This window comes from Heloderma suspectum, chromosome 2 (genome assembly GCF_057233095.1).
Source record: "Heloderma suspectum isolate Gila_16-S chromosome 2, 16-S_ref, whole genome shotgun sequence".
Classification (NCBI taxonomy): Eukaryota; Metazoa; Chordata; class Lepidosauria; order Squamata; family Helodermatidae; genus Heloderma; species Heloderma suspectum.
Genome location: NC_139459.1, coordinates 362,841,697 through 362,863,191, shown reverse-complemented (window position 1 = coordinate 362,863,191; position 21,495 = coordinate 362,841,697). Strand labels below are relative to the sequence as shown.

General features: G+C 45.8%; 1 protein-coding gene across 5 annotated transcripts; it reads left to right on the top strand.

The window, feature by feature from the left end:
* The first annotated feature begins 285 nt into the window (after positions 1 to 285).
* Positions 286 to 18,977, top strand: LOC146355696 (uncharacterized). Of its 5 annotated transcripts, none has more exons than XM_084830717.1 (8): positions 286 to 458; positions 3,280 to 3,356; positions 5,132 to 5,258; positions 6,865 to 6,957; positions 7,238 to 7,330; positions 9,113 to 9,214; positions 11,075 to 11,176; positions 15,370 to 18,810. In XM_084830717.1, exons 2-8 carry the CDS (start codon positions 3,321 to 3,323, stop codon positions 17,322 to 17,324), a joined length of 2,508 nt encoding a protein of 835 aa, XP_084686843.1. In that variant the 5' UTR covers positions 286 to 458; positions 3,280 to 3,320; the 3' UTR covers positions 17,325 to 18,810. The 5 variants fall into 5 exon arrangements, with proteins under 5 accessions (XP_084686843.1, XP_084686842.1, XP_084686847.1 ...); XM_084830716.1 differs by having other exon boundaries at positions 330 to 458; positions 3,180 to 3,356; XM_084830721.1 differs by lacking the exon at positions 286 to 458 and adding an exon at positions 470 to 575 and having other exon boundaries at positions 3,180 to 3,356; positions 15,370 to 18,977.
* Positions 18,978 to 21,495: the final 2,518 nt, after the last annotated feature.

Below are 21,495 nucleotides of genomic sequence, written 5' to 3'. Positions count from 1 at the left end.
TAGGAAGATAATTTCTGTAGAGTTTTTAAATGTTCAGAGTGCTTCACACACGTTATCTTGTCATCGTTACAACGGCCCTGTAAGGTAGGCAAAGCATGCCATCTACTACGGAGTTTCAACACAGATGAATAGCCCCCGCTCAGGCTAAAGCAGCAAAGGATTTGAGCCATGGATGGGAGAGGCATTGCATTTAAGCAAGGGCTCTACAATTCCCCTCCCTCAGCTCCAGGATCACCGGAATAGGTGGATTTGTTGTACTGCCAGAGATCTGCCTTGGCTTCAGTCACATGATGGGAAGCGGAAAACGGGGCACACAGCTCAAAATAAGCAGGCAGAGGAAGAAACGGTGCAACGTTGAAAGGGACACTTCCAAAACAAGCCCTCCTGGAAGGCATAAAGGCGGCGGCGGCGGCGGCGGCGGAGGAGGAGGAGGAGGAGGAGGAGGAGGAGGAGGAGGGGTGAGAATCGCAGATGTAGGATTGAGAAAGATCCACCAGCAACAGGAAAGCGGGGAGGGGGGGGAGGATCAGAGGAATCAGCTATTCAGGGAAGCAACTGAGCAGAGTAATCTGCTGGTGAGAAATGGGAAAGTGGGGAGCTACAGCAAGGGTGGGTGGCCGGTAGATCTGGATTTACTGGTAGATCTCTGAGTGATTTGCAGGAGATCGGCGAGGATTTCTGACTCGCAATTGTTGAACAATAGCAGCAACAAAATGACCTACCCGCTGCCTTCCTGCCATTAACAATACTGCTAAAATGAGGGTAAATCAGGAGTGGATTTTGTGCATGCGAGGAATGTGAACTCCGTTCCATTTTGGGTCTCCACTCAAAACAAATTCCTCAGTTCAAAATTCTTTGTAGTTATGGTTGGGAACACCATTTTGAGCATTTTTCCCATAGGGGCAAAAAGTCAGTTTTGGAAGCATAGCTAAGCCCTTGTCCAATCTGCCCCAAATTTTGCACATAGATAGCTACGTAATTTTCTAGCGGATTAGCTAGATTTAGTGCATAACAAAGCTTATTATGGGACGATATAGGGGGAAAGGATTCACCCCTCATGTAGGGTCTCCTGGATGCAAGTTAGCGTTGCCCTTTGAGATATAGGTCCGTGGGGAGTTCTTCTAGTGCACAGGCTGTGGTAGAAAAAAAAATTGAGTGTGAAAATTTGAGGGGGGGAAAAGTGAAAAGGTGCAACCACCTGTTGTGTGAAAGCCGCCAAATTTGCCAGGCTGGAGAGGATGGGCTAACTAGCAGCGAGGTCAAAATCCAGCAAGATTGGTTAAGGATTGGGGGAGATATGAGCTCCCCCCCCCCCAAAAAAAAACCCATTTGGTTGCATTGAGAGAAGTCAGTTTGAGGCTTCTGAATGCTGAGCTGTGGCATGCAGCGTGTGGGGGGGGAGAGATTTAAAGGGGCCCTCTGGAACCCCATGACTTGGCATGCATAATATCTCACAGGTCTGAGTATTCAGGCTGTTGACTGATAGGTCCCAGAGCCCTTTGGTTCAACTGTCACGTGTGCATCGCAGTGGGCTGCTGCCCTTTGTCACTTGGCACTCATGTACTGGTCCCTTTGCCCAAGGTGTGTTGTGGTTTGAAAGGGGGCTGATGTTATGGTTGGAAAAATGATTTCCTAGCTTTTGTGTGTTCAACCACAACTCATGAACTACCGTAGGTTTTGCTACTGATTTGTCTTTTGTACCATGCTCTACAAGGTTGGTGGTTCTTGGGGGCACCAGTAAAAAACAAAGTAGTTCACGCAAGCCTGAAGTCTGCCCATTCCTGAGCTTTAGGTCCAGTAATCCCCCCAAGAGTACATATTTGTGCATTGGAAGAATAATTTAAAGTTGAACTCAGAACTGAAGCAAATGAGAAAGGGTTTTAATTTGATGATTTCCCTCTTCGGCCAGCCAGCTGACTCCAGGGCCCCCACAAGCACGAAATGAGTGTAATAGCCCTCTCCCGCTCTTTTCCCCAAGGAATTGGAGGTTGGACTCTATAGTCTTATAGGCGCTTTCAAACCCTACTATTCTATGATTCTGTGAATTGGTATTAAGAATTATACTGGCTCTGCACATGGAGGGTCTATTTACTCACCATGACTACTAGCCGCTATTAGAACCTCTGTGTTGGTTTACTGTTTTTATCATGTTATGTTATGTAAGCCACCTTGTGGATCATTTTGGTGGAATGGTGGCATATATTTTTAAAGAGTAGAAATTTAAAAAATAATATATAAAGGGGAAAAATGTATGACCTTATTCGAAGCATTATGCTCAGAAGGCCAAAGGAAGCTGCTGTAGATCCTGGAGCATTAGTGCAAAGTACTCTTTGCGCTTAAGGCACTGTTTTGCGTACTGAACCACTTTGTAGGTTGCTTCAGGATTACTGAGATAATGTATATGCAGTTAGCTGAACACTTAAAAAGAACTATGGAAGTGAAAAGTATTATTATGATTTCTAATAATTCTTTATCTACATGGGAAAATTATTTCAACTTAAAATAGTTTGCCTCCATTCAAACATGCCAACAGACTGACCAAGACACAGGTCACAGTCTTCTACCCTATGGTGAGATGTACTGTATTTCTACTGAAATTGTAATAAAGATTTCCAAATGTGTCTGTCCCTTTGCCACCTGTTGTGGGAACTGCTCTGTCTGTTTTGCCAGCAGATGGTTAAAGGCATCAAGTTCAAAGGACTCGAGTTCAAAAGGTGACCAAATCCATGAGAATGGTTTTGCAGTCGTACAAGGCCTCATCCTAAACTGATGCTCAGTTTCTGAAGTAGGAGATCCGTGCTTACTCAGGAAAGAGGGGGAGAGAAAGAAGGCAGTCTGCACATATATAGAGCACATGCATCATAATAATTTCATATATCCTAGGCCTGAGCCCCTGCATTGAAGAAAGCGTGCTGGGTCTAAGTCCTGATAAGCCCAGGTTCAAACTAAGCTCCAAAATCTCTTCTTTAACTGTTTCCAACTGCCAAAGAATTCAACAGCCTAACTGCCCCATCTTCCTTGGAATGGAATCTAGGTAAACATCAGCCTGCTAATGGGCTTTGCATCTGCCCTCCTGGTGCTACGACCCAGGATTCTTCTCTGCTCATGAAAGCAAACTCTGCTGTTTTTTACAACAACCCAGCAAAATTACAAATTTACTTTCCCTTCATCCATTTCAGACCACAGACCATCTCATCTTGGCTGACATCATAGGGCACAGCATTAGCTGCTGCCCCATGTAATGTAACTTTGACACCGTCACTTTTCTGGCCCTCACAGGCTGCGGAACAACATCCCCAGATCGCCATCCTCCGTGGAAAATGGAATTGTTGGCAGCACCAGCAGAGCTGTCTCAGGTATGGGGCCAGGTGTGGGTTCCTGAGAGGGTGGTGGAGTTTGCAAAATGGAGCTTGGGGAAGGGGTAGGCAACCTGGTACCCTCCAGCTCTTTTGGAGTACAACTCCCATAGGCCCAAGACAGCATAGATAATGATCAGGGATTGTGGGAGTTGTAGTCCAAAACATCTGGAGGATATCAGGTTGCCAACCTCTGGCTTAGGGCATCCATTTTTATCTTTAACTACAATCCAGAGGACAAGTTTATCAGCATGGGCAACTCAGCGACCTGGTTTGCACGTAATGGCAGTAAATCATGGGTTATTTAACCCACAGTTCACAGGGTTGCACCCCACCTGCAAACTGCTTCCGGTTTCTGTAAATAACCTCCCATCATAATGGTTTGTTGTTGGGTTAACTGCTGGGTTGTTTATCCCCTAAACAACCCATTGGTCTGGGTTCACACATCACAACCTCTGATTGGAGGTTGTTTACAGAAACCAGAAGTGGCTCATGCCCAGCATGCGTCCCTGCATATCATGGGTCAATTATTTAACCCATGATATGCTGCCATGACGTGCAAACAGCCCCACTGCCAAAGCTGCAAATACCAAGTAGTGCCTCAGTTATCTGTTCACGGGAACAAAGTGACTATTCACCCACCCAGATGCACAGAATTACTTGCCCATTTGTGATCTGGTGATCTTTGAGGAAGCAGCACACATGCACCACCTGCCAATTATCATCTCCCGGACCAAGAAGTGACCTTGGGCAGATCGTTGCTATGTGCGCTTCTCATTTACCCTCCACTTAGCAGAAGGGCCCCATTCCCGATATCTGCTATCTGTGCCGCCACAGCTGTAGTGGGGATTGGTTAGAGTTCTCTGCAAGCAAGGCTTCTGGCACTTTGCCTAGGGATGGCCGAAGGGAGCCTGTCTTGACTCAGCTACGAGTGGTGACAGGAACAGCTGAGGAGCCTTCCACGCCCTTTTTGTAGAAAAGCCCATGGTAAGCAGGCAGCTGACGCAGTGAAATATTGCGAACATAGCAGTTCCACAAAGGCATTCAGGATACAGGGACAGAGTGGATGAAAGAGGAGGGGAAGAAACAACTCAGAAATTAGGAAAACAAACCGTGGTTATTCCAATCATTTGCCAAACAATCCATGGTAGGACGATAAACTATGGTTTATTTAACAATCCATGATAGGACAATAAACTATGGTTTATTTGGCCATGGGTTAAATAAACATAGGTTAAATGAACCATGGGTTAGCATTATGTGCAAAGGTGACCAGTGTCTACTAGTTGAGTACTCAGTTCAGCCATAACTTCACTTGGTAGCCTAACACAAGCCACTTTCACTTAGTAAGAGAGATGTACCAAAAAACTCAGAGTCATAGAGCTTTTCTACACAAGGCTGTTAATTGATGTATCTACTTTCAACACAGAATTGAGATCTGAGCTCTGTACGGAGTGCTTTTCCTTTCCTGCTTTTCTGCTACATAACCTATAGGTGGAGCTGTGCTATAGCAGAATAGCACAAATACACAAGCAGAAACAGCGCTATGGGAAATAATACCCCATTTTCCACGTTCTAAAAAAAAAACACGGGCAAGTGCTCTGAAAAAACAGAAGCGAAACTGGAGGATCATGATGTCGATCAAACAACCATGAGTAAGGAATCACGAGCACACAATAAATGCCTTGTGTAGAAAACCTCACAGGAGCCACAGCATCAGAGTACCTAGTGGGTTTTGCATCACACTTTCCCTTAAATGTTCCTTTTCTTTCCAGGGCTGTGTGGCTTTTGAGGATGTGGCCGTGTATTTCACAGAGAGTCAGTGGGCTCTGCTAGGTTCATGTGAAAAGGCTTTATACCGGGACGTCATGCAGGAAAATTATGAAAACTTAGCCTCTTTAGGTAAGGGCCTTCTTTCCATCAATGGATAGAAAATGTCATGCTTCCCCCACACCATTGAAATTGGGTCTTCTGAAGATATAGACCGTGTCCTAGGAGAGTGGTTTTCAAACCTGCTTTCTTCAAAGTCTTCAGGGAACAATTCCACTTCAGCCTGTCTATTAAGGAACATAAGAACCTAAGAAGAGCCATGCTGGATCAGGCCTTTCCAGACCAGCATCCTGCACTGAGCAACCATTTGACTCTGGGAAGCCCACAAGTAGGAAGCACAGGAGGGCAATAGCTCTCTCCTGCTGTTGTTCCCCAGAGACTGGCATCCTGAGGCACGCTGCCTCTGTTGCTGGAAATAAGTGATAGAACGTGCGTGTTAGTTTATTGTTTTTCATCGTTTTATGTCCTGTAAGCTGCCTTGTGGATCACTTTGATGGAGAGGCGGCAGTCAAATATTTTAAGCAAATGAAATGAAATAAAAATGCATAAGGGAAGAAATGATATTTATTTATTTAATTAATTAATTAGATTTATTAGCCACCCATCTGGCTGGCCACCCAGCCACTCTAGGCGGCGTACAATACTAATAACAAATGTACATAATCAACTGAACAAAACAACATAACAAAACGACACTGCTCTAAAAAAAACCTAACCCACCCCAAATGCTTCCCTGAACAGCCAGGCTTTTAAAGCCCAGAGGAAGCCTGCTGTAAAGTGCTCTTTCCACTCAACACAGCTATTTGTGAGTTGCACCACTGTGCAGGAGGGATTCAGAATTACTGAGATGATGCATGTAGCGTTATCTCAACACTGAAAAAGGGCTACATCAGTTCTCTTTGCACCCAGTACGTGTAGTCTGTAGCAGCATCCTGTTTTCTACTGCACCAGCCAAATGCCTCCGGGAAGCCTGCAAGCAGGTTGATAAGGGAACAGCCCTTCCTCTACTGTAGCTCCCCGCCCCCAATAAATGGTATTCAGTGACACATAGGGTGGCCAGTGGCACATTGCCAGAATAGAGGACAAAAGAGGACACAGATTTGCACAACACTTGCATGTGCTGATCTATATGTTGAGATGGAGATTTAGAAATAATTACTGCAATTTAAATAGAAATGAAATATCTCTCACCATGGTGGGGAAGTGTGCCTGTTCCATCTGCTGTCCAAACTATGACTGAGGGACAACTTCAAGGCCCCCGCTGTTCTCCCTTCTCATGTTTCTTTTATCTTTAAACCAGACTTGGATTGAACAGCCTTTTAAATAGAGGACTCCTTCAAACAGAGAACTGTCCTCTGAAAAATAGGACACCCCCCGACATATTTCCTCTGAACATATCGTTTGTCAGCTGGTATTGCAGGCATTTAGAGTTTTTCTTGCTCTGAATAAAGAGAGTAGATTGGATTTTGGCTTATGAGTGATCTTCTATTTCAGGGCTATTCTGTCTGTTTAGGAAAAGCCTCCATAGTGGGCAAAATAAGTATATTGAGGGTTGGGGGTGTGGGGAGAGATTATATAGGGTGGCCAGGAGTCCTGCATTGTTCACAATTCAGAACCTAAATTTTACTTGGATCCTAAATTCCACCCAATTACCTGTATTTCTTTTACCCCTGAACAGGATTTTCAGTTGTGAAACCCAGTTTGATCTCCCAGCTTGAGCAAGAGGAAGACCCATGGATTTCAGAAGATCAGCCAGTTGAGCCTGACACAGGTGGGAGAAGAGAAACCCAGCCCCTATGAAGCCAGTGCACGCTGCGCTAGACCAGCCTTCTGCAACTAAGTGACCTCCAGATGTGTTGGACTGCAACTCCCATCATTCCCAGCCAGCATGGTCAATGGGAGTTGAAGTGCAACACAAATGCAGGACATCTGGTTGGGGAAGGCTCCACTAAACTCTGGGTGTTCGTAAAATCCAGTTTGGTTCTTCCTCTGCCTGCAGTGATCAAATGTTCCTCCTAACCATATTCGTCTTACACCTTTCCTGTGAACAGAGTTTCCCGATGTGATAATAAAGCTAGAAGAAGAAGAGGAGGAGTTGTGGGTCCAGGACCACCAGAGGTGTGAGGACAATAAGGCCTACCCAGGTACCAGCTGAAATAAGGGGTAGAATTGGGGCCCAGAGGATGGTCATAAAATAAAAGAAAGACCCAGAGTAAAAAACAAAAACAAACAGGAGGGTTACAAATAATTATGCCAGGCAAGCAATAATAAAATAAACACAGTAAGAGATGTAATAATTTTTTTAAAATAAAGAACCAGGGTAAAAACAAACGAACCAGGAGGGTAACAAATCATTATGGCAGGCAAGCAATAATAAAATAAAATAAAAACCCCCACAGTGGGGCTGTTCGTACAAAACGATAGCCCACCATTGGTTATTTTAACCCATGGTGAGGCTGCGGTGCGTGCAGGGTGTATGTGGCCACCATGTAGCATATCCAACCCCCATATGGTGGTTGTCCTGTCATGCAAACCTGGCAAGCGCGGGTTATGTGAGGGTTAAACAATCCTCGCATAACCCTAAAACAGACCATGGTGATGAGTGTCACAGCCCTTTCCCCTCATGACCCTACCATTTTATGAGCCTTTTAATTCTTCTTTTGAAGGTTCTGTATTCTCTTGCTTGTGGCAAATGGCAGTAAGACTTCCCTCACAGAGGGCTCCTTCACAGATCATTCAAGGCGTCTCCTGCACTAAATGCCCTCTGTTCCGTTTTTAAACGGATTGCAGATAATGAGCTACCAAATTACCCCATTGTGTTCCGCTTGAGTTCCCTCCATGAAAAGAGGAAAAGCGGCAAGAAGAAGAGCGAGATGAATGAAAGATAATGGAAGACTCAGATACGGGAAGAAGGAGGGAGAAGGTGGTGTGGGAAAAGGAAGCACATGAAAAAGGGAGAGTCGTTGTGATCCTGCATTTAAAATGGAAGCGGAAAGCCCTGTTTTAAATGCAGGATTTTAGGCTGGTGTAGAGATGCCCAGAGAGAGACAGAGAGAGTGCAGGAGAGAATGCCATGTGCCTTGCTTTGTTCTGAAGCTTTGGCCAAGACGTTTTGCTTCTTCCTTCTTTCTTTGCCATTTGGAGGCTGTGCACTCTCCTTGACCAGGGCTTTCCCCATTTCACTCCCACCCACCAAAGCTAGGCTGCCCCTTCCACAACAAACTATTCTTTCCACTGGGTGCACTTCAAAAACCCATGGGATTCTCTTCTTACTAAGCAGAATCTCCTAATCTGGGTGCGATCTCCCATCTGGAAAAGCCATGGGATTCTACATCATGTGGGCTTGGAGAAAAGGGATATTTCTCCCCCTCCACCCATTTTTTATTCCCCCCCAACATGCTCAGCCTTCATTGGGCTGTTTTGGGTGTGCCTGCCCCCCACTGCATGTTTTCCCCCTAAAGATATTTTGTACTTCTGCAAACCTTGGGATTTTGTTCATACCTTTCTCTTGTGTGTAGATGGTGGTGACATAAGGATCCACGCTTGGCAAATGAGTTTTAGTTTATGTATACATTTTTGAGTGGCCTTTTGGCCTAAATAGGGCCCCCAAGGTGACCTACAATTAAAACTTTAAAGCACTTCAGAAACTTTCTTCCCTGAGCAGAGTCTCCCATTCCTAATTCTGGTGTGATCTCCCACTTAGAAAAGCTGGAGGAGACAACGTTTCTGGGTCAGCTGGGCGTGGTGGAGGAATGGGATATTCCACCGGACCGGCACTCGAGTGAGGGACCCGATAAGTCAAATTATAAGTCACTCTTATAGTTCTTGAATAAAACCCTTGCCAACTAGCGGTGCACTACCTCCGGCACAAGATGTTACAATATCTTATCTGACCACCTCATTTGACTTCTTTTTTCTTGATCCAGGATTTCCTGACATTGTAATAAAGCAAGAGCAGGAAGAGGAGCCATGGAGCCTAGATCACCCAGGATCCGAGGAAAATGCAAATGTTCCCGTTGATCAGACAGGTGAGGGACCAGTTCATCTAATTTTTGGTTCAAAAATTTGGGTCTTGATCCAGAATTTTAAAGTTATGCAGACACATCTCCCCACACCCCAATTTTTGCTCTTGCTGTCTCTCTCTCTGGGTGCCTGGGACAGTCAGAGTAACATAGGAAGTGACTTTCTACCACGTCAGTCTGTTGGTCCATCTTGCTCATTATTGTCTGCTGCTGAGGTAGGCAGCATGATGACCGCAGGTACCAACGTATCCCCAGACACCTTTCTTAGCACCCACCAAACCGCCCTATCTCTCCCATTTTTTTTAATTAACACATTTTCTTGCTGGCAGGTGAGATTTCTGTGAAATGGCTTTCTGTGGGTGGCAAAATGTTGAGTTCAAAGGAGTTGTTTAGTGTGTTGGAGCTCCGACCCCACCTCTGCCTTGTACTCAGTACTTCGGGGCAGGTTACTTGCCCTTTGCCCCACCTCCTGTGGCAGCCATTTTGTGGTGGTGCCCAGGACGGTTTCTCAAATTGCTCAATATGTCTTTGATCCAAAAAGGTTGCCAACCCCTGGTCTACCCTGACTATTAGCTTCTCTCCAGGGTCTCAAGGCTATACTAGTACTCAAAATAAGGCAAAATGTCATTCCCCACACTCCAGATCTTTCACATGTTAGAATCTCTATGGGTCTGAATGTATGTCAGTTTAGCTGCAGGTGTCAGCTAGTTTTTGCTGAACTTTAAGTCCCCAGTCTCTTTCCATAAGAAAAGATTCCCAGGTAATGTGCACAAAATAAGAACACCTCTCTCTTCAGAGTTGTTAATACACTCTGCGAAGGTTCTCTCGCTTCACAGCAAGTCTCTGGCAAATTCAAAGCTAGCAGGCCAATTCACTTGATCAATGAACCCATTGTGGCTTATTTAAGCGACGGTGGGCTGTGGTGTGTGCGGCTGGCCATTGTGAATATTCAGCATCTGGCCATGGCTTATTGTGTCGTACGAATCTGGGGACCATGGCTTATGCGAGGGTTAAACAACCCTCGCATAACCCATGGTCTGTTGTTGGATTATGAGAAGATTGTTTAACCCTTGCATAACCCACAGTTCCCGGGTTCGGACGACATGACAAACCACAGCCGGGCGTTGAACATGCAAATCCTGCCCGGCATGCGCCACAGCCCACCATGGCTTAAAGAACCCGTGGTGGGCTGTTTTGATCGTGCAGACTAGTTCAGCGTGAGAGGGACTTGTACTACTTCTGACTCTCCCAGGCAATCTATGTAAAACCGAGCACAGCTGGGTGCTCAGCATCTTGGTCTCAGAAAGGCACAGCCTTGCAAAACAAGAGGCCTCCAGTTGCTTTGGAGCAGGTGACAGAATAAGCCAGCAGAGCAAAATGAGTATAAGTGTGTTTGATTGAGGATCAGCTGAGTCACTTCCGGAGGTGATTGGTTGTTCATACAGAAGAGGGGATTATAAGAGAAATTAGGAGGTGACAGATCCCTCCTGCTCACCTGACTCCCTGGGTAGAAGTGTCTATATTCTCTCTCTACACACACACACACTTCACTGAGTAAGGAAGTGGACATAGTTGGAACCCAGAAGTATCAACCAAAGTGACTCTTAGGGCTCCTGGTTTCGGGCCTACAGCACTCACCAGCAGGTATCTTATGGGCCTCTAAGGCTCAGTGCTTGCCCGAAACTGCTGACAACTAGCGCTAGCCATCTGCACAATCCGTTTACTCAGCAACTATTGCAGATGGCTAGTTTCAGAGTCTCTCTTCTGGACACTGGTCTAGCAGCAGCACCCCAAAATGATAAAGTTATTAAAGTTAGGAGATTATCCCTGACCTTTTCTTCTACATATCTTTTTTCTTCTAAACAGGGTTTCCTGGTATAATAATAAAACTGGAACTAAAAGAGGAGACATGGGTCCCAGATTTCCAGGTATCTGAGGAAAGTGCAACAGTCTCTGGCATCCAGTCAGGTGAGGGACTGGCTCCATATATCATGGACCTCTCTGAATCTATTCAGCATCTATTGCTCACTGCTGCTTTCCGAGTCACTTGTGTATACACTGGCCTAATAAGAGCCAAAAATACCAGTCCTCTAAGAAAGAGTTCACGATTTCTGGTTTCAGCTATTGCCATTACTCCCAAGATGCCTCCCCCAAAACTCCTCCCACCCAGTCCTTGAATTATGGGGGGAAAGATAACAAAATTCACAAACCCTTCTGCCTAATTCCCCTAAATTTTAGCCAAATCACACTAAGAGATACAGCACAAAAGGTTTGTGTGCAGGGGCAAGTCCCCTCCACTGTAATTCAAGCACTGCTCCCACCAACCTTCACACCTTTCAGTTGTTCCTCTCCTCTCCTCTCCTTACTCAGTAAGTTAGGTAAAAACCCACTTGCAATTAATCTTCTTAGAGACGTACAAATGTTAACAAGTCCTAAGTACAGATGTTCCAGGTGTCTACATTTTCTCAGTAACTTGAGAGACATCTGCCAAATTTTGGATAGGTGAATTAATTATTCATCAATCCCATTTTTACCACATTGTTTACGAGATTGTTAAACCATCACCAGTAGCTGACGGTTGTTTTTATTATAGGTGGTTGTTTATTATTGAACCAGCATCTTCCATCACTTGCAAAGAATATCATGAGGATGCTTCTGAACCTCATGGTACAACAATTCCAGTCTAACCACTTTACCACGAGGTGGTAGAAGGATGAACCCTCGTAGGAAGCTAGTCAGCACGTGCAAAAGAATAGAGAGCGTGTCTGGAACAAAGCTAAGAAAAGACTGAAGTGACACACAGCCTTTATGTCCTTTTCCCATTTGGTCCGTAATGCAGATGGGGGTGATGCCGACCCTTGCACTTTCTATGGGGCAAACCCGGGTTGCCTTCCATTGCCAGGGCTGGGTCCAGGCTCTTGAAGGCCCTTGGGCAAGACTGAACAGTCCCTCTGCCTCAGTGAGTCTGCCCTTTCACTGCCATTGTCATGAGCTGCTGTTGTTCCTCATCCTCTTTCTCATGATTGCTACCACTTGTTTGCTTGACAGGCAGAGAGCCAGGGAGCAAGTAGTGTCACAACACCCCTTGGGCCCTTCTTTCCTTAAGCACTCATACACACACAATGAGAGACTTCAGTCCTACGCCTTTAATTCATTGTTCACAGGTTCATTACAGATGCAAATCCTCCCAGATTCTCTGGCTGCAAAGGAATGCCTGCAGGGGATTCAAATGGGATCACCGAAAGTTGCCTGCAGTTTGAAAGGGAGGCTATCTGGCTAGGCTAACTTAAGGAGGGAGGTCCCGCCCCTCGCGCGATGCTTCCCTGCATAGCCTCTCACACATTGCTAACCGGGCCGACCGTCTGCGCTCCGCCCCTGACGATTCCCTCTTAGCTCTGCGCCGCCACCTCGCATCTCTTAGGTCACAGTCTTAGCCCCTCCTCCTCCTGCTCGCTGCTTCTAACAGAGGACTTAAGGAGGGAGCTTCATGCCCGGCCATCTGGGAGTTGGTAACCTGAGAAGCACGCCTACCCATCCCTGAACTGGCTTGTGAAAATGCCTTCCCCGGTTCTGGCTGCTCCTCTTCTGAATCTGAGCTGCTAACTATCTCCCTGTGCTCAGAATCAATCCTGACAGGTAGGCAGTGGCATCTACTGCTCCTCCTTCTCACCACCACGGGTGTCTGGGCCAGAGTGGGAGGCAGGTGAACAAGAAGGTTGCAATGGTGAAGAGGAAGCACATGTCCAGGGGGCTCTTGTCAGTGGGCTCCTGCTGGGGTGTTGGCCCTCGGCAGGTGCCCAACCATGCTGACCCCGTTGCGTCCTCAAGTAGCTGTCCAGCAGAGCTTTTTTGAGTGGTACGAGGCTTAATGTCATCTGCCCCAACAAATAGTATGTTGATACCCTCAAAGGTAACTTGAGCACGCTCCGGGAGAGAGCGCAGGACAGGAAGGCCTGGCGTGCTATGGTCCATGGGGTCACGAAGAGTCGGACACGACTGAACGACTGAACAACAACAACAACAACCCTCAAAGGCCTGCTGTGACAAATTTGCTAGGTACTTTAAGGGCACAATCACTTGTCTTCATAGCGAACTCAACTCCAGTGTTGAGACATGTCCTTTTGAGGTGTCCAGTGCACCAATTTCCCCAGTTTTGTAGGACGAGTTTCAGCTAATGAGGCCTGATGATGCAGACAAGACACTTGCAGCGATGTGGCCGATCACGTGCCCCCTTGCTCCTTGCCTATCGTGGTTCATCAGGGCTAGCCAGCGAGGTCTGACCAGGTGGATCCAGGGAATGGTGAATGCATCTTTACTTGAGAGAGTGGTGCCAGCAGCCTTTAAAGAGGTGATTGTGCGATTGCTCCTGAAAAACCCTTCCTCGACCCAGAGGTCTATGATAACTACTGCCTGGTTACAAATACCCCTGTTTGGGGCAAGGTGCTTGAGAGGGTGGTGGCAGCACAGCCGCAGAGGCTCTTGGAGGATATGGAGTATTTGGACTCACTTCAGTCTTGGTTCAGGGATGATTTTGGGACAGAATCAGTCTTGGTCACCCTGATGAATGACCTTTATCAGGAGAGGGACAGAGGGAGTAAATCCCTGTTGTTTCTCCTTGTTCTCTTAGCAGCTTTTGATACCATCGACCATGGTATTCTCCTGGACTGACTCTGTGAGGTTGGACTACGGGGCTCTGTATTGCAGTGGTTCTGTTCCTACCTGCGGGGACAATTCCAGAAAGTGGCATTGGGGAATTCTGTCTTGGCCCACTGGCAGTTGTGCTGTGGGGTGCCACAGGGCACAATCCTGTCATCCTGTCAATCCTGTCATCATTAACATCTACATGAAGCCATGGGGTGGGTTCATTAGGGGATTTGGGGCAAGGTGTCATCGATATGCAGATGACATCCAGCTCCATTTCTCTATTACATCTGAGTCAGGTGTGGCCATGCAGGACCTGCACCAGTGCTTGGATGCAGTAGGGGGCTGGATGAGGGCCAACAAACTGAAATTGAATCTTGGTAAGACGGAGGCTCTGTGGGTGGGCGATTCCCAGGTCCAGGAGTTGGGTCGCACTCCCTGGGTTGCACTCCCTGTCCTGTCCTGGATGGGGTTGCACTCCCCCTACAGGGACAAGTACATAGTCTGGGTGTGCTTTTGGGTTCATCTCGTGTCTCTTGAAGCCAAAGTGGCCTTGGTGGCAAAGAGTGCCTTTTACCAGCATAGGCTGGTATGACAGGGATGCTCTGACTTGGATTCCTGCATTGAGCAGGGGGTTGGACTCATGGCCTTGTAGGCCCCTTCCAACCCTACTGTTCTATGATTCTGTGACAGCTACGGCCATTCCTGGACAGGGATAACCTTGCCACAGTGATCCATGCATTGGGAACCTCCAGATTAGACTACTGTAATGCGCTTTATGTGGGACTGCCCTTGAGATTGGTTCAGAAGCTGCAGCTAGTGCAGAATGTGCTGGCTGGAGCTTCTTACCACACACATGTGATTTTTGTGCTGAAAGCTCTGCACTGGCTGCCAGTTAGCAACCAAGCCATGTTCAAGGCATTATTCTTGGTTTATAAAGCCCTTAGACAGCTCAAGACCAGGTTATCTGAGAGACTGCATTCTTCTGTATGGGTCACCCTGGTCTTTACATTCTGAGGGGGGAGGGTTTGTTGACCGTACTGTGGCCTACTGAAGCTCATTTGGTCATGCTGTGAAGGAGGGCCTTCTCAATCGTGGCACACACGATTGCCCACAACTGAAGACACACTTGTTCGCCCAGGCATTTCCCCTGTCAGCTACCCCTAGTTATTTTGAGACTTTAATTGTTTTATTGTATTTTGTCATGATTTATATTGTAAACTACTTTGGGATTTTTTAAAAAATGAAAAGCGGTATAGATTTTTTAAAGAATAAATAAACTAAATAAATACTCTTGATGCTGGCCCATTCACCATCCAACTTCATGTGGAAACAGGAAGTGCCAATCAAGCTGCATTGGGACTGGGATCTTTTGGTCTGAAGTTCCCACTGGTTCCCTCTAAATATCTGCAGTTTAGGTGAGGGGTGTCATAGAGACATACAGTTGGGGTGACCATAACATTCATTAGCATTTGGTTAGAGTATTCCTTGTGTTTATAATTCTCTGTTTATTCAAACAGGCAACGGGTATATGAAAGAGGAAGACTACCTCCCACCAGAAAGCACTAATCAAGTGATAGCAGATAAGACTTCATTAGGAATTATGAAAGGAAGAGTCTCCCAGTATCCAAAGAAGGCAGATGTCTCTGTGAGTGAAGGTGGAACAGAGAGGCACCAAGGAAATGCCTTAGGGAAGAGAGTGAGAAAGACTTTATCTTGTGTGGGAGATGATATCAATGAAACCAAACTTCAAAAGAGAATCCATAAGTCTGGAAGAATACTTCAGAAAGGGGAGGAACCTTATAAACATTTAGATGGTGAGAAGAGATCTGGTTGGAGATATTACCTGATGACCCATGGAAAAAGCCACGCAGGAGAAAAACTATATACATGCTCAGTCTGTGGGAAAAAATTCTTTCGAAGATCACATCTTATTAGACACAAAATAAACCATACAGGGGAGAAACCATATATGTGTGTAGTCTGCAGGAAAAGCTTCAGTCAAAGATCCCATCTTATTAGCCATGAAAGAACCCATACAGGGGAAAAACCATATCAGTGCTCTGTCTGTGGTAAAAATTTGAGTCGCAAAGCACTCCTTATCAGACATGAGAGAATTCATACAGGAGAGAAACCATATAAGTGCTCTGTATGTGGTAAAAGCTTCAGTCAGAGCTCTGGCCTTATTGCACACAAGATCACCCACACAGGAGAAAAACCACATGTATGTTCAGTCTGCGGGAAAAGGTTTAGTCGCAAAGCAAGCCTTCTCAGACATGAAAGAATTCATATGGGAGAGAAACCATATAAATGTCCAGTCTGTGGCAAAAACTTCAGTCAGTGCTCTGGCCTTCTTCAGCATGAAAGAATTCATACAGGTGAGATCCCATATAAATGCTCAATCTGTGGGAAAAGCTTCAGTCGTAAAGATTGCCTTCTGGGGCATAAGGGAATCCATACAGGAGAAAAACCATATACGTGTTCAGTCTGTGGGAAAAGCTTCAACTGGAAAAGTTACCTGGCTGTCCATGAGAGAAGCCATAATGAAGAAAAATCATACATGTGCTCAATCTGTGGGAAAAGCTTCAACCAAAGATCAAATCTTCTTAGCCATGAAAAAACCCATACACAAGAAAAGACTTACATATGCTCCATTTGTGGTAAAAACTTCATTCACAAAGTAAGCCTTATTAGACATGAACGAGTCCATACTGGAGAGACACCCTATAAATGCTCTGTCTGTGGGAAAGGTTGCAGTGGGAGAACTAACCTTATTTCACATGAAAGAACCCACACAGAAGAAAGACCTTATACCTGCTCTTTCTGTGGTAAAAGCTTCAAGCAAAGATCCAACCTCACCAGCCATGAAAGAATTCATACTGGAGAAACTCCTTATAGTTGCTCAGTCTGTGGTAAAAGCTTCAGCTGTAAAGCACACCTTCTCGGACATGAGAGAACCCATACTGGGGAGAAACCATATTCATGCTCAGTTTGTGGGAAAAGCTTTGGTAACAAATCACAGGTGGTTATTCATGAGAGAATTCATACAGGTGAAAAACCATATACTTGTTCAATATGTGGGAAAAGATTCAAACACAGAACAAGCTATACTGAGCACCACAAAATACACACACAGGAAAAACCATTCACATGCTCAGTGTGTGGTAGAAGCTTCAGTCGTAAGGAGCACCTGATTATCCATGGGAGAATCCACACAGGAGAGAAACCATATTCATGCTCAGTGTGTGGGAAAAGCTTCAAGCAAAAATCAAGCCTTACTTCACATGAGAGAAGCCACACAGGAGAGAAACCACATACATGCTCTGTCTGTGGTAAAAGTTTCAATCGAAAATCAAACCTTATTCATCATGAGAGAATTCATACAGGAGAAAAACCACATCCATGTGGAGTCTGTGGGAAAAGTTTCAGGAGCAAAGCATACCTGAGGAGACATGAAAAAATCCATGCGAGATAGAGAATTCACATAGAAAGAGATTATGTAGTTTCTCCATCTGCAATGAAAACCACAGTTGATAAAGAATAATTAAATAAAGAAAATTCTTCCAAGAAAGAAAGTATATAATGTTTGCATTTGAATGTAACACTAAACCACAGTGTAGAACTATGGGAATGAGTTTCAGCAAGCCTCAGGCGCACATGCGCCTCCTCCCCTCTCCTCTTCCAGTGTTGCTGAAAGGAGGAGATCAGAAGCGTTTACTTCAATTTTCCACCAAAACCAGGTTGTTAGTTCTTTCTGAACCAAGTAACTGTGGTTAGTGTTAACTATGGTTTAGGGCAAAGGTAGGCAATCTTCTTCCCTAGATGTTTTGGACTACAACTCCTATAGGCTCCAGCCAGTATGGTCAATGGTCAGGGATTATGGGAGTTGTAGTCCAAAACATCTAGGAAAGAGGGTACCAGGTTGCCTACCCCTGGTTTAGGGAAATAAGCCAGAAGTGTAAACCATGGTCTGAAATTAGCATGTTTCCTTAAACCATAGTTAAGGCTAACTATACTTCGTCAAGGTTCAAACATAGCCAGGGTTAGCTGAAAGCAGTGCCAGAGGGAAAGTGGGAGTGCATGAGCCCTGAGGCCTATGCGTGTAGCACTGAGCCATAGTTTAGCATTAATGTGCAAACTAGGCCAATGAGTGAAAAACCCTGGGTAAAGAGCTCATTAATACCTTGTATAAAGATGAACTAGAAGATTCATCCTTATATAAGATATAAGAGAAGGCTCAGGCTCTGATTTAAAAATGTTTAGTAACAACCTGACCCTGGAGGATTGACTCTGGATTAAATGCTAAAATCGTCAAGGTTTGTAACAAATTCTTCGGTCAACACTTCCTCTAATATTCCAGAGATAAAAGGCACATATTATGATACAAGCTTCCTTTACAGAACTTATTTAAACTTCAGAGGGGGAAAATACAGGATACTGAAGAGGTAAAGGCATAAGTTTTAAGTGACCCAGAAATCCCAAATCTAGACAGAAATTATACATGCCATATTAAATAACAGCATTTTCTTCACAGTGGTCTATGGTAGCATACCTACAATGTTGTTGAACATACATTTCACTACTACAAACGTTTGTGGGCCATAAACAGCCGTGTTCCACTTTGTGACAGTTATCCTTCTAATTTCAAATCCTACTTCTGACACTTTTTATTAATACTAAATTCCAGATTTTTTTAAAAAATTAACTATATTCTGTTCCTATGTAATGTATATAAAAATACTCGCTTGTTTTACTTTGGCTACAGCTATCTTGGAGTCTCTTATGTAACTTATTAAATAAAGTGTTTGATACTTATATTTTCTTTGATCTAGCCACTGTGGAACGTGTACAGTTATACAGTTTTTCCATAGGTGATGAGGAATGCACGCACTGAGATGGCATTTTTGTTTTTGTTCCCAACCGCTGGCCATCCTAACCTACCAACTGCCTCCTTGGGGACCAAAGATGCGACATCGCAGAGCTATGATTGAGAGACCCAGTCTTTTGGGTATTTGGCACTTGATTCTGCTGATTATTGTATAAGTGGGTTTAGACTCTTCCATCTGCAAGGGTTTGCTTTAATACATGGTAGTTCATTCACGACACTGGCTTTTATTTTATTGTTAATTTAGGGAGCAACCGTATGGCATGCAGCACGGAGAAGCCTCATCCTCTATGCTCTGAAGAGGAGCGCGGAGTGGCTGAAAAGGGGCAGGGCTGGGGGCATTCCGGGGTGGGAAGAGAGGATCTGCCTATGCTACACATCCTATGTGTAGTACAGCAGCCTCCTTTCCTGCTCAGCCCCCCAGTGGTTAGACAGCCAAAAACGGCTGTCTAGCCGAAAAAGCAGGGCAGGAGAAGTGTGGCGGGAACGATCCCCCCCGTGCTTCTCCTACCTTGCTTTGGATAGGTGGTCACCTCTGAGTTCAGAGGTGGCCACCTATCTAAATAGGATTGCACCCTTAATTGCTAAATTTATTAAATGCCTCAGAAAATACATTTCTCTAGGCATTTTACAATAACGATAACGATAATACCCCCCAATAAAATCAACAATATAAAACTAATAAACATGCCAGCACAGCATAAAATACAGTATCACATTGCAAGGACTAGGATAAATAACATTGCAGGGACTAAGATAAAAATAATACTGGTTGCACCCCCGATGATCAGAAGCCCATGCACTTGGAGGCTTCCAATCAGCCAACGCAAAGCAGGAGGAGCAGTGGAGGCACTCTTCGCCCTGCATTTTTCACTAGATGGGTTTTTTTTGCCCATCTAGCAATGGTGCTTCAGGGAAGGAGGAAAGGTGGCTGGAGTGGCCTCAGAATAGCTCGAATCCTGGCCTCGCCAGTCCCCTCCCCACCCATCAAAACGTTTTTGCTTTTCCAACCTCAGAAGGCAGCCAGCAAAGTTCTATCTGTGCCGGCTGCAGGGGAGAGGGGGCAGATCTCCAACTCCCCCTTCAGAGGGGGGAATTCCCAGTATCCTGTGGCCCCTCGGACAATGTCTAGGGGCCATAGGATTGCTCCCTAAAATATTTTAAAATACTTTAAAAGGCTTTGTTTTTTTAAAGCCTGGGAGAACAGGAAAGTTTTCGCCTGGCATAGGAAATACAGCAGTGTGGGTGCCAGGCAAGCTTCCCTTGGGAGAGCATTCTAGAGCCACTAATAAAAAGCCCCCTTTTTAGCCTTTCTCCCTCCCAGAAACCCTTCCTGCACCAACTCATCAGCTGATAAACAAGTGTCACCTTCCATGGTCAACACTGCATCTTAATTATGCTGACGGCACTGGGAAGTTTGTGTGTGTGGCCCAGTCCTCTGATCAGCACTGCTGCCCAATAACGGTCCCAGTGCCTTGCTGCTGGCAGGCAGTCTACCTTGCGGGGACGACTGGAAGGGCAGCAGTGATGCTGGTCAGAGCATGGCCATGCACCCAAACTCCCTGGATTAATTATGCTGCTTGCACCCCCAAGCTCAGCATGTCAGGGGCAGGGCTGATGAGTCTAGGTGCACGGCCCGCAGCTCCAGTTGACACTGTGCTCCTGTCCCCACCAGCTGCCGCCGTATGAAAGCAGCCAGCCGCGGCGGGGATGATGATGCAGTGGGGCCTGGCACTTGATCCAACATGCTGTGTTCTGGTGCTGCCTCCCAGAGCACCTGCATGATGCTCTTGCACCTCTCTTACTTCCTTGAAGGTCCTGTTCAAAATCTGCCTTTCCAAGGAAGAATTTTGCACAACCCATTAGTCACAACACCCTGCCATAACTAAGCTACATATGTGGAATGGTTACTGAAATAAATGCGTATCCATTCCATTTACTCCTGCCTCCATTCCCCTTGCCCACCCTCTAGGAGCCTAGGAAGCTGCCTTAAGTTATACCATGTCAAACATTGACCTGATTTGCCTGATCCAGGGGCTGCTGTTACATTCTTTGAGGGTTGCTGCCCTCTCCCCAACAAGTCATGTTGCCCGGGTTTGGATGATATGACAAGCTGTGCCAGCGAGGGTAATTAGGGAAGTCCGGCAGGCATGTGTGGCGGGGTTAACAAGCCACCATGGCTTCTTTCCCTTGCTGCAATTGTGCGGACCAGCCCTGTTTGGTTATCTAGCCCAATATGGGCTACCCTTAAGCAGCTGCCTGCTCTAGGGCAGCTTTTCCCAACCTGTTGTCCTCCAGGTGTTTTGCACTACAACTCCATCATTGCTAACTGCTGGCCATGCTGGCAGGGTCGATAGGACTTAAGAACATAACATATGAAGGGCCCTGCTGGATCAGACCAAGGGTCCATCTAATCCAGCATTCTGTTCACGCCAACCAGATGCTCCTATAGGAAGCCCACAAGCAGGACATGAGTGCAACAGCATCCTCCCCCCGCCCCAGCAACTGGTGTACATAGGCAGTAGTGTAGTGGCAAATTCCGAAGTGCAGGGTCCCTTCATGCCAGTCACAGCCACGCTCCCTTCTAAGACTGTACAACCTTGGAAGATATACTGCCTTCAACTGGGATCCAAAAACAGTGCAACTGAGAGTAAGGCACTGGTCTTTCAATTGGACGTCTGAGAAAAAATGCAGGGGGGGAAATAAAACCTTTTTCACTCACACACAAACATTTTAGGTTTTCAAAATATGATACTCTATG